Genomic DNA, 15,000 nt, shown 5'->3' with positions numbered 1-15,000 from the left:
TAACTCAAACATATCATGTCGAACTACCTGCAGCAAAACATTCAAATGTTCAGAGAATCTGTGTATGTTTCCTGAAAACATCGTGAACAGTCTAGATTAAAATGAAAAGAAAGATAATAAATAAAAATGCGATCCAGAGTGAGGGCTATTTGTCCGTATTGAAAGCTAGCTTCATGATGGTATTTTACAAGAAACTAGATACTGTGTCTTGTTGAAACTTGAGTTATCGATAAGATCATTTGTAATGATTGGAAAGGAATGACGTGAGTGGGAAATAAAAAAAATTTTTTAAAAGCTTAGCCATCATTCACAAGGAATTATGATCTGGTTGCTTGTACCAACCTTTCACAAGTTGTTTTAGGTGTCTGTGTAGTCTCAAGCAGACATAGATGTCTTTTCATCCTTCCCAATTCTTGTCTCAGAAGAACAGCCAGAATGTGATGGCTGGGAGAAGAGAGAGATGTACCAGGAGTCCAGTGGTTACTCATTTTCAAAAGAGTAGACTGAAGCACCATGAAATGAAGTGCCTTGCTCAAGAACTCAAGGACACAACATGCTGCCTGATCCAAGAATCAAACCCATGAACTTACCACAATGATGACAACGATAACAGCAGCAGCAGCGGCGATGACGACTATGATGGTTTGGGTTATGGTTGTAGCAGTCTGCTTTGGTAGCAAAATTCAATCCCCCAAAGAATCATTGAAACCTGTACTTACTTTTATAACATAATAAGATATATCAGCAATGTATTTTTTATATTTGGTCACTTCCTGACAGTATTCATCAAAGGAATGCTCTTCTTCCAGAAATACATTTATATCTCTTTCAGCCTATTAAATACCAACAAAACAACAAGGAAATCAAAATCACATATAACCTGCAGACGAGACCCATTTATTATTCATTGAAATATCTTTTTATCTTAAAACTGAATTAAGAAGCAAAAACAAACCCTTGCATAGTTCCTCAGCAGCCAAATTTTACTCAACAAAACCTTATTGTTGTCCTTAAAATAAAAACTAAACACTTCAAAAATTACAAGTCTACTTACCACACAGCCTGTTTAATAAAAAAAAGTTATGCATTACTTTTGGTACCACCTTCATAGTTACTTAATTTTTATGTACAGATTGATTTCTAGTATATTTATTTTTGTGTGAGTGCTATAAAATTGAGTCTGTGTTACAGACTCTCTTTATTTACTTGCAGTTTCTGAATGTAGTCAGTAGCTCTAACAGCCCTTTGAGGGTTTATTTTCTTTGGGAATGACCCTAAATGAAGAGTCATCCCCAAACTAGCTAACTACATTAAAACTAGGTTTACATGTTTCATATTTCATTTTAAATAATTGTATGTGTACAAGACTACTACTACTATAACCAAGATGGTGGCCACACATCTATGTTATAGTTATTCTATGTTAAGACTTGTAATTTTTAAAGTGTTTAGTTTTTATTTTTAAAAATGTAAATATTAATATAAGAATAACCTCACCTGATTTGTAATGAGAAATTTATATTTATCATAGGTCTTGCAGTGCTTCTCAGGATACTGACTTTGGTTTTTAATATAAGCTTTCACCATTTTGCGGTGCTTTTCCCTGATTTCTTCCAAAATGACTGGTTCCAAGCACACTTTCACTTTGTTGCGATACTGAAGAGATCAAGTAATGAAAATAAACATTATGAACCAACAGACAGGCAAGTTAATGGTTGCACATTCGGCTAGAAAAAGCTGCCAAATGATACCCTACCTTATTAAAAAAAGGAAGGACATATTGGACAGTATATGCAGAGTGCAAGCAATGAAATAAATATAATGCTTTGAGGAAGAGGAGAAGTTTAACATACAAGGCAGAAATCTTTGTGTATCACTATTTGCTAAAGCAAAGCATCATTCTTAGTTTCCTTAGATTCTGTTGCTTCAGAATAGACTGAAATAAACTATGTTAGAAAAGACGGGATGGTCACGACTGGAAACCTTTTGATCATGAGTCTGCTGATGTCATAAGACAGCCCTAGGGTTAAACAGTTCTAGACTCAAAAGCTGACATAAGACATCAATGGAGGTTTATAAGCCTTAAAAATCCACTCTGACACTGTGTATGTGTATAGCATTGTGGGTAAAGGTGCATTGTGGGTAAAGGTGCATTGTGGGTAAAGGTGCAGTGCAGTCACCTAGACGTCTTGAGTTCAATCCCAGGCAAGGTACTAAGGTGAATTACAAAACACGGCTGAAACATAATGTACAACAGCTGAAACATAGGGAAAGCAACAACTAAGATAAGGACACCACTCTGACTAATACATAATATCAATAGCATTAAGTGGAACAGGAATAGGAAGGGGGGCCTCTGGTCTGTACAATACTATTAAACATAGTAATATATCATCTGTTAATGTCCATCTTCATGCTGGTGTAGGTTGGATGGTTTGGTAGAATCCAACAGGTTTGAGGAGTGTCTTGTGTGCCAATATCTGCTTTGGCATGGTTTCTTATTTCTTTATTGCCCACAAGGGGCTAAACATAGAGGAGACAAACAAGGACAGACAAAGGGATTAAGTCGATTACATCAACCCCAGTGCGTAACTTGTACTTAATTTATTGACCCCAAAAAGGATGAAAGGTAAAGTCAACCTCGGTGGAATTTGAACTCAGAACGTCACGGCAGACGAAATACCACTAAGCATTTCGCCCAGTGTACTAATGCTTCTACCAGCTCGCTGCCTGGTTTCTATGGTTTCTATGGTTGGATGCTCTTCTTTATGTCAACTATTTCACAGAATGTGCTGAGTATTTTTTTCTTCATGGCACCAACACCAGTGAAATTACCATGCAACTCACAAGACTAACATCTCTTTCTACTAAGTGAAGCTACAGTAGAACACGAAGCAGCTATAAGGCATATAAAATGTGTTCAGCATAAACATATTTTATATAGTGCTTATACTTGAATTAGAACACTAACTGCAATTTTCATAAGTCTAAAGTTTTAAACTAAGCCTCTTCTTTTTAGCAATTTTTCTTCAATCCACATTAGAATTACTCTAAATGAGCCATTTCTGATTCCATACAATTAATAAATAATTCAGAAAAAAATAGATATATACCATGTCTTCAAACAAACCAAATTCTATTTTGGGCATCATTGAGGAATATTTTATGATGGTATCATAGACATTGAGAATAACAGTTTCAAAATGTTCTATAGCTGGTTCGAAGGTGATGGAATCATTTTCCAAAATCAGGTGTAGGATTAATCCAGAATGTTCAAATGGCATTATGGAGTCCTAAATTCAATGAGAAAAATAAAACAATTGATAAAGAATTTACAACAAAACTCTCACCAAATAATTTAACATATTGTTCTGTGAGACAATGAGGGAAACACTAGTTCCTAAGTAGTTGTTCAAATTATAAGAAATAGCAACCAAATTTGCCTAAAATCATACTATGGTTTTAAGAAAATGGAGAACATTTAGGATTGTGTAGTTCTAAATATATACTATATCTGAAAAAATATAGAAGACATTAAACTGAATGACACATGGTGGGTGGGTTGTAATTAAAAAGGAAAGACACATTGGACAGTGTAATCACAGGTAAATAAAAAAGGTAGTATAGTCAAGGGTGAAATTCTTTTTAATCACCTGTCTTCTCAATCAAAACTCATCTAGGATAAAATGGTAACAACAACAGACAGGATGACAGTTCTTCTTGATCAGAGCAAACTAAAAACAACAGCAACAACAATAACAATATATTGCTCTGCACTGATGAGTAGGATTTCCTTTCCACAAGAAATACCTATCTTTTAAAATTTATATTTACTTTATTTTTTAACCTTTTTGTTATATTTTTGTTGAAATACACCACTTTTGTTTCAGTTTATTTAAAAAATAATGAAGAATTTACTAAATAATTTTGTCCTTATTAAGTTGATGTTTGGAACATAATTGATATGAAATCATTTTGAATCATTAGATTTAGATCATTAGATTTACATTTGTAATCAAGAAGTTTGGGACACGGAACCGAGGGCAGCCTCCAGTGAGTTGGTTATCAGTTAAAGAAAAAGTGCCACAATATTTTCATAACCACCCCCAACCTCCCACTCAATGTCTGGAGCAGGGATAACTGGGTAAAATGGGAGAGGTTCTGGCAAGGGATAAATGAAAAAGAGAAAACAAGATTACACACATATTTCATTATACAAACAAACATGCATGCATCATATTTACATACATATATACATACAAGGTGTGATGGTTAACTGCTGCCATTTTATATTTTTGATTTTGCACATGCACATTGTTTGTTTTTGATTTTGTCATCTACACAGTATAGTAGGGTCAGATGGACACTGTCTGCGAGAAAAACAGCACCATGATGTAATTCACTCTGCCAGAAATTGGGAAATGTCATGCTGTACTACTTGGCATTTGCACCGGAAGCTCCAATACGAACATTTCAGAGTGTTTGGGTGTCAATCTGAGAACAGTGCAATCTGAGGAAATGTACTGAGAGTGATGAAAATCAAACATCCACTCAACATCATAGTGAATATTGAACTCATGACTTTATGATTGTGAGCTAAATACCCAAGTGCCTTCACATAGAATGACATTTATTATGATGATCACAGCAATGACAATAATGATGAAGGTGATGGGGAAAAGAGGGGACAATGGTTTATAAAGTTTACACATACAGCAGGTGGTACAATAAGATTGGTGAAATCTTCCATGGACTTCAAAGTTAAATCTTGTAAGTGGGACGTCATCAATGTATTGACACAAGTCAACAGATTGGATCCGGGTTTGTTCTGTGATGGATCTATCTGTCTCCGTCTGCTGCATTGACATAGAATGTTCAGCACTTCTTTGTACCAACTACAACAATAACAAGAAGAAGAATTTTAAATAATAGTAATGATAATAATAATAAAAGTATACAACTCATCAGAAAATGTTGTCAAAAGTGCATGAACAGCACATAGAAAAATGCACAGGAAGTGAACAGTGAATGAACCGTTTAAAAAAAAATGTGGGGTGAATATCAGGTGTCCTGTTGGCGAATTTCAGGAAGCATGGAAGTTTTGAAGGATGTAGTGTCCTGATAGGATGTAGTGTCCTGCAATGTGAGCAGTTTACGCCATGCTTCAGCAATTTTGAGTGTGAAAAAATGTTTCCAAAGGTCATGGGGGCTGTGTAGTTTGTTGATTTTGTAAACATGTCCACAAATATCTGACACTCGTGAACATTCTTGCAAAAAATATAATTCAAGTTCAGATAAATAAGAACAAGGAAAAACAAAACTCAGTCATAACCGTGTGGTGTTAAGGAGTATGCGTCACAATGACATGGTTTCAGGTTCAATCCTACTGAGCAATAAATGGGAAAATATCTTTCACTATTGCCCAGGTTGATCAATGCCTTTTGACTGAGTGGTGTTTGATAGCCAGAAACTGTGAAGAAATTTGTACAAATGTGTGTGTGTGTGTGTGTGTGTGTGTGTGTGTGCATTTGTGGATGTATATATATGAGTGTGTGTGTGTGTGTGTGTGTGCGTGTATATGTGTGTAAATGTGTCTGTGTGTGTTTGTATATCCTTGTTTTGACATCACATGATAGCTGTAAACAAGTGTCACCATCTTAACAAGCTGTGTCATGTTTCCAATCTTCCATGGAAACATGTTCAATCATAGTGAAATATTACCTTGCTTCAAAACAAATATTGACTCGTCCCATAAATAATGCAGTTTCTTCAATTGCATGAACTAAAAGTCGGAGGGCGACGAGATAAACTACCTGCATCAACTTGCTATAGAAGCAGGTAGTAATCTTACTTTGTCCTTATTCTTAGTGCAAGTTTTGAAGAGTGCAGTTCGATTTTAACAGTTATTTTTACAAAGGAGCATATTCGGCATATTTTGCTTTATGAGTTTAATAATGGCAACAATGCAACAAAAAATGCAAAGGATATTAATGCAGTACATGAGGATCAGACAATAAACATAAGCCAGTGTCAACAATGGTTCCAGAAATTCCGAGTTGGAAACTACAACCTAGGAGATAAGCCTCATCCTAGATGATCTGTAGAGCTCAATGAGAACATCCTGCAAACCCTAGTGGAACAAAATCCAATCGTAACTGTTGAGGAACTAGCAAAGAAGCTTAGATTTGGTCATTCAACCATTCATCAACACCTGTGTGCCATTGGAAAAGTCAGCAAATTGGGTCAATGGGTTGCTCACAAACTTTCCGAGTCTAATCGCGCACAAAGAGTGAATGTGTGCTCTTCTTTGCTGTCACATCTCACGAATGAACCTTTTTTGGACTAAAGAGTGACAGGTGAAGAGAAATGGGTTCTCTATAAAAATGTCAAGTGCCGAAGACAGTAGGTAAGGAAAGAAGAAACACCGGCACCCCAGGCTAAAGAAGGTCTTCACCCACATAAGGTGTTGTTATGTTTGGTGGGACATGAAAGGTTTAGTACACTTTGAACTTTTAAACCCAAACCAAATGATAACAAAGGAGATCTACTGTGAGCAGCTTGAGCAGCTTAAGTCAGCGCTAGAAGAAAAAACAACCATCTTTGGTTTCAAGATGAAAGGTGTTGTTTCATTAGGTTAATGCTCAGCCACATACAGTGAGGATGACATTCCAAAGACTGGAGCAGCTTGAATGGGAAACAATGCCCAACCCACCATATTTGCCGGACATTGCCCCATCTGAATATCATTTATTCAGCAGTCTTCGAAATCATTGGGACAGAAAAAATGAATTCTGTAAGCAAGGTCAGTGCAGTACTGGAGGAATATTTTTTTGTCACGGACAAGTGAATTTTGGAAGTCTATCAGACAGATGGAGGAGCATTGTTGAAAATGAAGGAGAGTATATTTTAGATTAAAAAAGAACTTCATTTACCCTAATTTTGAAAATGAACGAAGTATGAAAAAACTACATTGTTTATAGGATTACTCAATATTTTTGACCAGAAGAGCAATTGGCCATAGACGGTCTGCCTTGTGTGGAAATGTGGATGTTAAGAACAACAATAATCATATTATTATTACTATCATTATTATTATTATTAAGACAGCAAGCTGGCAGAATCCTTAGCACACTGGACGAAATGCTTTGTGGTATTTCACCTGTCTCTATATTCTGAGTTCAAATTCCACCAAGGTTGACTTTGCCTTTCATCCTTTTGGGGTTGATAAATTAAGTACCAGTGAAACACTGGGGTTGATGTAATTGACTAGTCCCCTTCCCCCAAATTTCAGACCTTGTGCCTATAGTAGAAAGGATTGTTGTTGTTATTATTGTCGTCGTCAGCAGCAGCATTTGTGGCGGTGTCTTCATCATCATTGTTATTATTATTAACTGAGCCTATCAAACACCAGCAGAATGCCTTACCGTTGATCAAGAGCTTCCTTAGCTTGTTCAATATGTTTCATACACAAGTTTTTAAAAACTCCAATTTCCATTGATTCTTTACGATTATGAAATTCTTTAATATTCACAAACCGAAGATCTCTGAAAAAAAGGAAGAAAAAAAAAGGAAAGAAAAGAACAAAAACATCAAATTATAAATATAAATAAATTTATACAACAGAATCTAAATTCTGAAATAAAGTAACTCTTTGTCCTTCATCTTTTTAGAGGTTGGTAAAATGAATTCCAGGGTCAAGTACAGTCTGACGATGGTGGTCAGTTTAATTAAATCAGCTTTGAATGGCTTGCTCAGGATTCCTCTCCACATTAGTTTATTGTTTCCTTCTTGTCACTCTTTTCCCGCCCACCTTATGTCTGCATTTGCCTCTTATAATGCTGGATAAACCTCTTAAGCAAAACATAGTCAATACACAGACACCACTTGCACATGCTAACCTGATATGCAAGAGACAACAGCTAAATAAAACTCAAATCACACTGTTGGTTTAAAACGCATGACATTGTCCTGGATGCAGTAGCTCTGAATAACAGAGAAGATGGTCAAGGATTCAACACCTATGACTGTATGTTCTTCTCAATCAAGACTGAACTTGGATTGAATAACAAGACACACCTCTCCAATGACACAGCCTCAACAGGGTCCAATCCATCTCCCTCAGATTACATTACTCTCTTGGAAAGAAAGGACACATTAGATAATGCTACTTCTGATAAGGAAAAAAAAGGATGCAATCGTCACCGCTGACCTGGGGACAAACAACATTTTACATAAATGTTTTTTACTTATTTTTTATTACTTTTTTTTTAATTTTGCAACAGATTATAGACCAATACTAATCTACCGATTCTGGTGACTATCCTTATTAATCCATAGTACAGAAATGTCTACCATAGAGATTATAAGAAGGGTAATAGAAAATTTGAACCAGTGAGGAGAAAACAGACCCCATTAAAAAAGCCTCTATCTGGTCACTCATCTTTAAAAAGTGGGTAACTATTAGATAATGTAATCTTAGAGAGCTCTAAAAAGAAGGATCATCATTAAAAATAAACCTCTATATGGTCATTCATCTTGCTATAAATAGCAGTCAAATCTCTCCCAAACCACCTCCACCATCATATAAAAGTGAGCAGCTATTAGATAATGTAATATTAGATAGCTCTAAAAAGAAGGATTATGGCTGAAATGGCTTTAATGGTCTGCTTAATCAAGCCTGACCTAGGGTGGAAGAAAAACAAGAACAACAGTAGCCACTGCATCAAACCTACGCAAACTGTGTGTGCCAAAGTGCAAGTATTTGTTTCATAGCTGGATTGACGATATGTAAAATCCTGTAGATTACTGATCGGTAGTAGTAAAAATTCCTTTGCCATGGCTTTGGCACCATTGCCATTTCTTGTCGATGTTTGGGTAGTATCTTCTCCTCTTTCTTTTCACTCTCACGAGGATCCTTCAGCACAAAGTCCACTAGAAACTCAAATCAAATAAATATTATAAAAATACAATATCAACAAGAAGGGAGTATGACTAAAATAAAATATTTAAAAAATTCAAATAAATGGAAATCAAAATGAAAATAGTATTTATTAAAAAAATGAGAACTGATAAATAAAAATACTATAAAAATTGATAACAATAAGATAATAATTGTTCTATTTTCAATGTGGTTTTCAAGTCTATCCTCACATATGGTCATGAATTTTGGGTAATGACTGAAAGGGAACAACTGCGAATACAAGCAACCAAAATGGGGTTCCTCTGAAAAATCTCTGGAGCAACATTATTCGATAGAGTGCATAGCTTGGAGATCAGATTGAGCCACTATTTCTCTGCATTGAGAGATAACAGCTCCAGCACTAAAGACATGTCATTAGAATGTTGCACAAAATGATCACAACACAGGTTCTTCATGGCCAAGTCAACCAGCAGGAGACCAAAGGGTAGACCAAGAATGAGATGGTTGGATCCATAGTTTCCATTGGTCACACATGGGAATCCAGCCAGAAAGTATAATAATGGTTGCTTCTGACAAGACCCTATGGAGGAAGCGCCTGAGGACTCTGCTGCCACAACCCTCCCAGGAATGGAGAACAGCAAAAATGGATGGGTGGATTTTTATTATCAATAATTGGCAGAATCATTATAGTATTAAACAAAATGCTTGCAGTATTTCACTGTGACCGTCTATATTCTGAGTTCAAATCCTGCTGAGGTTAGCTTTGCCTGTTATCTTTTTGGGGTAGGTAAAATAAAATACCAATCTAATAGAGTCAATTTAAGTCTTATCATCCAGTTGAAAATCTTCTAAATCAGAAACCCAGTCCTGTAATGATCGAAGAAAGGATTAAAGTTTCTCTAAAATAACTTTGTCATTATTAAACTGGTATTTGGAATATAAATTAACATGCAATTTTAATGAGAGGTTTTAATTTAGACCACTTAAAAATGGCTTGAGTGGGTTGATATTAAAAAGATCAATAATGCCCCTTGGCTGTCAATTAAATGAACTACTGTTGTAAAATATAGATTTTTAGTATCAATATCTACCTATTGCTTTCTTAACACTCATCAGATAGTCCTCTCTCATCTCCTCAGAAAGGTTTTCAACAATTGTTTTGTTACATTCCTAAAGATAGAGATCAATTAAAAAAATTCATTATTCAATAGAAAATATACATCGTAAAATCTGTTTCAAAATCATGATTTTTCACATTTGACATTTTTTTATTCATTTCAGTCACACAGTCAACAAACTATACACTCAACAAACCATACACTCAACATACTATACACTCATCTTTACATTCACATACACATAATAAACCTTACACTTAACTAACCATACACTCAATAGACCATACACTTAATAAGCCATACATCTAATAGATCATGCACTCACAGACCATATGCTTAAACTTTATGCCCAACAGACCATACACATAGTAAACCCTATACTCAATGAACCATACACTTGTAAACCTTATGCTGAACAGGCCATCATCATCATCATCATTTAACGTCTGCCTTCCATGCTAGCATGGGTGGGATGGTTTCACAAGAACCAGCCAGACAGAAGCTTGCACCTGACTTCTGTGACTGTTTTAGCAAGATTTTTACAGCTGGATGCCCTTCCTAACACTAACCACTCAGCACAGTGAATTTAGTGCTTTTTACATGGCACAAGCACAGGATGAGGTCAATTTTGGCAAGGTTTTTATAGCTGGATGCCCTTCCAAGTGCCAACTACTTCACAATGTTGACTGGGTACTTGCAAGACAAAAAAAATCTTTCAAGTGACCTTAAACTTCATATGTCATACTCTCAATTTATTCTTTTATTCATGCCAGTCATTGCACTGCAACAGCCTTGTGGGTCTGAGCTACCTTAGGGGATCATATCAATCTCAATAGGTACTTCAGTCTGATAATCATTTTATTGCATGTTTTTTTGGGTGGCCAAGTTACCTTTCCTTCATTCAAATAGACACAGGTTGACACCAATGTACATGCGTGCGCATGAATATACATACACACCACACAAATATGCCCACAAATACACATCACACACACGACAGGCTTCTTTCAGATTCCATCTACTAAATTCAATCACAAGGCTTTGGTCAGCCTATGGCTATTACATTTGCTCAAGGCATTGTGCAATGGGATTGAAACTGAAACCATATGGTTGGGAAGCAAGCTTCTTAACCACACAGCCATGCTTGTATCTATAAGGTACAGAGCAGATACATTCAATAACCAGAGACCATTGTAATAAACTATGATAGAAGAGCCAGCTTGATGGTGGATCTGTATTTAGAAAATATTTCAATAAAAAAAATTTATCTATCATATTAGTACCTCAATCAGGAATCAAATCTTTGACAGTTCGAAAATAATAAAGTATCTTACCCTAGCTTTTTTAGGCACAAGTCTAAAAACATTCTCCAGCCAGGAATCTTCCATAGCAGCAACATGAGTGGTGTCGATTCCATTGTGAATATAGTAGTAATATCTCTGTGAATGATATTTAAAAATAAGGCAAGTGGGAGATGTTGTCATGTTGGATGGGAGGAGGAAGTATGTTAACAAGTTGAACCATGAGCAAAAGGGAAATTATCTTCAATCACATTTTATTGACGATACTTAACATTTTATTTTACTATATTTATAATTGATAAGTACATGATATATATATATATATATATGAATCAAAAAGTAATTTTAAAGGAAAGGGAGAAACAAATTTGTTAGCCACAACAGGAACACTTTTCTTAGTGAAAAAAGTTCAGGATTAAAAATTGCCAAATATAGTAAATGCTGTTTGTCAACAATTTTGGCCTTAGAATTCAAAACAGTTTGAATCTCAAGGAAAGCTAATCACTATAGTTGGTAACCTCAACATATTCCTTCATAATGTACCAGTATTTTAAAAGTAACTGTTTCCAATATGTATACCTATTTTCCAATAGATTCATTGTCTCCAACTTGATAATTTCCTTTGTGAACTGATTCTAATTTATATGAATTGTATTTGAGGTTTGCTGCTCAACTGCTGGTCATTGCTTAATAAATAACTAACCAAATAGCCTCTTATTCAAAACAGATAGAATTCCAAGAGAATATGTTTACAACTAGTGTTGACATCAGCAGTCGTTATTGTCTAGGCATACATGTCTTTAACAAGAATATTTGGAAATTAACCCTTTTGTTACCATCCTGCCTGAAACCACTTTTAGTTCTATGATGCAAATTTCCTATTTTAAAGTAATCTAAATTAATTTCTTCCACCAAAATTGCATGTTAATATATGTTGCATCCAAACACCAACTTAATAATGAGTGTTATTTTACTAAATTCTTCATAATTCTTGAAACTGAAACAAAGGTGGTGCATTTCAACAAGAAATATTGTAACAAAAGGGTTAAAATAATGCAAAGATTTCTTCAAAGTAGAATGAATAAAAAGAACTAACCAAAGTATCTTTTTCGGCTGCAGTTGAAACACTAGCCCCATGAATAGGGGGTAACTCCCCTTCTTGAACAGCTGCTCCTGATGCTTGGGATTTATCATCTTGCCTGCAAGTATATGAAATTTCTTAATTGTTTTTTTGCACCTGTGTGCAAGTGTATGGTTTATTCAGTAAATAGCTTGGCAGGTGTTTGGTCTGAGTTTATGACACTGCTTTGAGTTGTGTTGCATGTCAAATATGTTGACATATTTGTCAATATATATAAGTCGACATACTATCAAAAGATGTCAACATATGTGTGATTTGTATATAACAAAGAGATTTGCTAAGACACAAAAGATAATTGACAAAAGATACTTCTGTTCTGTTGTTTATTGTATCAACAGAAAAATATATATAAAGTTAAATGGAGGAGACATGTTGAAAAATGTTGTTTAAGTCAAATAAGACACCCAATTATTATAGTTCAAAGGATTCCTGCTTTAGATAATAGTTTCTTAACCAGGCATGAAAACTCACGGAAGAAGGGTTAAGTAGCAGACCTAATGACTGAATATGACAATATGATTTACAACACAACAATATATACTGCAGCACAACACAGTAGAACACAACAGCCTAGTAAAACATAACACAACACAACCTAACAACACAATATAAGGCAGTACCATAAAACTCAACAGGCCACAACACTCAAAATCACCCATACTCTCAAAAGACCTTACATACAACAGACCATACACTCAACAAGTCATACTTTCCACAAGCCATACTCACTTCATTCTCAATATAATCAAGAACTTAGTTCTGTCTAATATTACTTACATGATAATATCCACCAGAGATTTTCGGAAATTCTCTCTCTCTTTCTTCCATTTGTGTAGAAGGCCAAGTTGTCCTCTGGGAGATGGCATCTCACTTTTCTTAGTAGGTGGGTACTTCCGTTTTTTAGCTTCATCTGTTGGACCCATCACATAATAGATAATTAAACTGAGTGACAGTCTCATAAATGCTAAAGAACAATAAGTCAGCAGGAACATTAAAACATCAGGCAAAGTATCTTTTGGTATTTACTCTAGTCCCTCTTCATTCAGATTTCAAATCAAGCCATTGTTCAGCTTCCGTTTTATCCAGAGGATAAGTGAAGTCAAAGAAACCAACCCCAACACATGTTTGGTACTTTATCAACGCCAGAGAGCAAAAGTGAAGTTCAATAAAGGGAAATTTGAATTTTACTGTGTAATGAAGTGAAAACTAAAGCTAAATATTGTAAGTTATTTGGTCCACTCTTCTCTTGTTTCAACCTCTCAATATAATGACAATAACAACTACAATAACTATAATAATTGTTACAAAGTCTAACAGAAAGAAACATTATTTGTATAATTCAGTGGTCATCATTTACACTGCTTGTACAAAAATTACCTTGAACAAACAATAATAATAATTTCTACCATATAATAGGAGATAACCATGTGTCTCCTCTACATCAAAACAGACACATGTCCCTGTCCCTGTTATCATACTTACCTCTCAACACTCAGCATTAAGCCACTTCATTCTCTGCTATACCCCTACTCACTCAAGAGTGTTCTTTAATCTTGCAAATTATTTTGTGACATCACTATGCTGGTACCACATAAAAAGCACCCAGTACACTCTGTGAAATGCTTGGTGTTAGTAAGGACATCTACTCAAAGAAACCAGTCTGTCAAAAAACAACAGCCCAGACATGGCTACATGGTGAACCAGAAACAAACAACTTCCCTCCCAACTAAAAATGACCACGTGGTACCTTCAGGTGTTTTTAATGGAGTCCACTCTGCTGCAAGTATTCCAGGCAGGTCTACTGGTTTGAGGATACCTTTCTCCCTCCCTTTACCCCTCTCCCTCCTCCCCTCCCCATCCTCCTCCTCACGGCTCCTTCTCTTGTGACTAAGCGGTAAGAAATAAAATAAAATAGATAAAGCAACCTAAATAAGTGAACAGCCAAAAAGATCTAATAATCACTTGAATAGACAAAGCAATGACAGAGCCTGTATGCAGTCACTAGCCCTGCTAGAAATAACAGCTAACCCCACCCTCTAAAGTCATATCCAACAAAATTTAGAAAGACACACTGGACTACATATTCCCAGAAATATATTTTGAAAATAAATAAATATAAAAAAGACATGATAGTCATGGTTGGAGCACCTCTCTCTAGCAATGTATTAATTTAAGTATTTATCTATATATATAAAAATGAGAATGTGTGTCTGTCTGTCTGTCTGTCTGTCTGTCTGTGTGAATCCCTAAAACTCGAGAACTACGCAACCAATTTCATTCAAATTTTACACATGCCTTACTTAGGGTTCCAGTTGTGTTTTAGTCAAAAAAAATTATTAACTTCTTGCAGAGTTCGAGCACACGGCAACATAATATCTCCTCCACTATTTAAGTATTACGTGTCAAAAGTGAAACAAAAACACTCATGTCAAATACTTTCACTTTAAAAATGAAACTATTCCACTAACTGAAACAATCACATTTCGATACTGTAGTGACAGATACTTTCACAGAGAGAGA

At 35.3% G+C, this 15,000-nt stretch overlaps 1 protein-coding gene across 1 annotated transcript in view; it reads right to left on the bottom strand.

Annotated features, from left to right (window-relative positions):
* The window catches only part of LOC106883981 (dynein axonemal heavy chain 7), a 137,291-nt gene that overhangs the window by 106,295 nt on the left and 15,996 nt on the right, over window positions 1–15,000 (bottom strand). The window contains exons 3-13 of the mRNA XM_052971243.1: window positions 13,258–13,390; window positions 12,436–12,538; window positions 11,373–11,477; window positions 10,012–10,090; window positions 8,733–8,931; window positions 7,425–7,544; window positions 4,715–4,895; window positions 3,114–3,293; window positions 1,498–1,656; window positions 720–833; window positions 1–27 (exon numbers count right to left, since the gene is read on the bottom strand). The exon at window positions 1–27 is cut by the window's left edge and continues 101 nt beyond it. Of these exons, the coding sequence (XP_052827203.1) occupies window positions 1–27; window positions 720–833; window positions 1,498–1,656; window positions 3,114–3,293; window positions 4,715–4,895; window positions 7,425–7,544; window positions 8,733–8,931; window positions 10,012–10,090; window positions 11,373–11,477; window positions 12,436–12,538; window positions 13,258–13,390 (1,400 nt within the window). The remainder of the gene's footprint in view (window positions 28–719; window positions 834–1,497; window positions 1,657–3,113; window positions 3,294–4,714; window positions 4,896–7,424; window positions 7,545–8,732; window positions 8,932–10,011; window positions 10,091–11,372; window positions 11,478–12,435; window positions 12,539–13,257; window positions 13,391–15,000) is intronic.

Source organism: Octopus bimaculoides, chromosome 10 (assembly GCF_001194135.2).
Source record: "Octopus bimaculoides isolate UCB-OBI-ISO-001 chromosome 10, ASM119413v2, whole genome shotgun sequence".
Lineage (NCBI taxonomy): Eukaryota > Metazoa > Mollusca > Cephalopoda > Octopoda > Octopodidae > Octopus > Octopus bimaculoides.
Note: the sequence above shows the minus strand (reverse complement) of the source record. Positions and strands in the feature narration are given on the sequence as shown.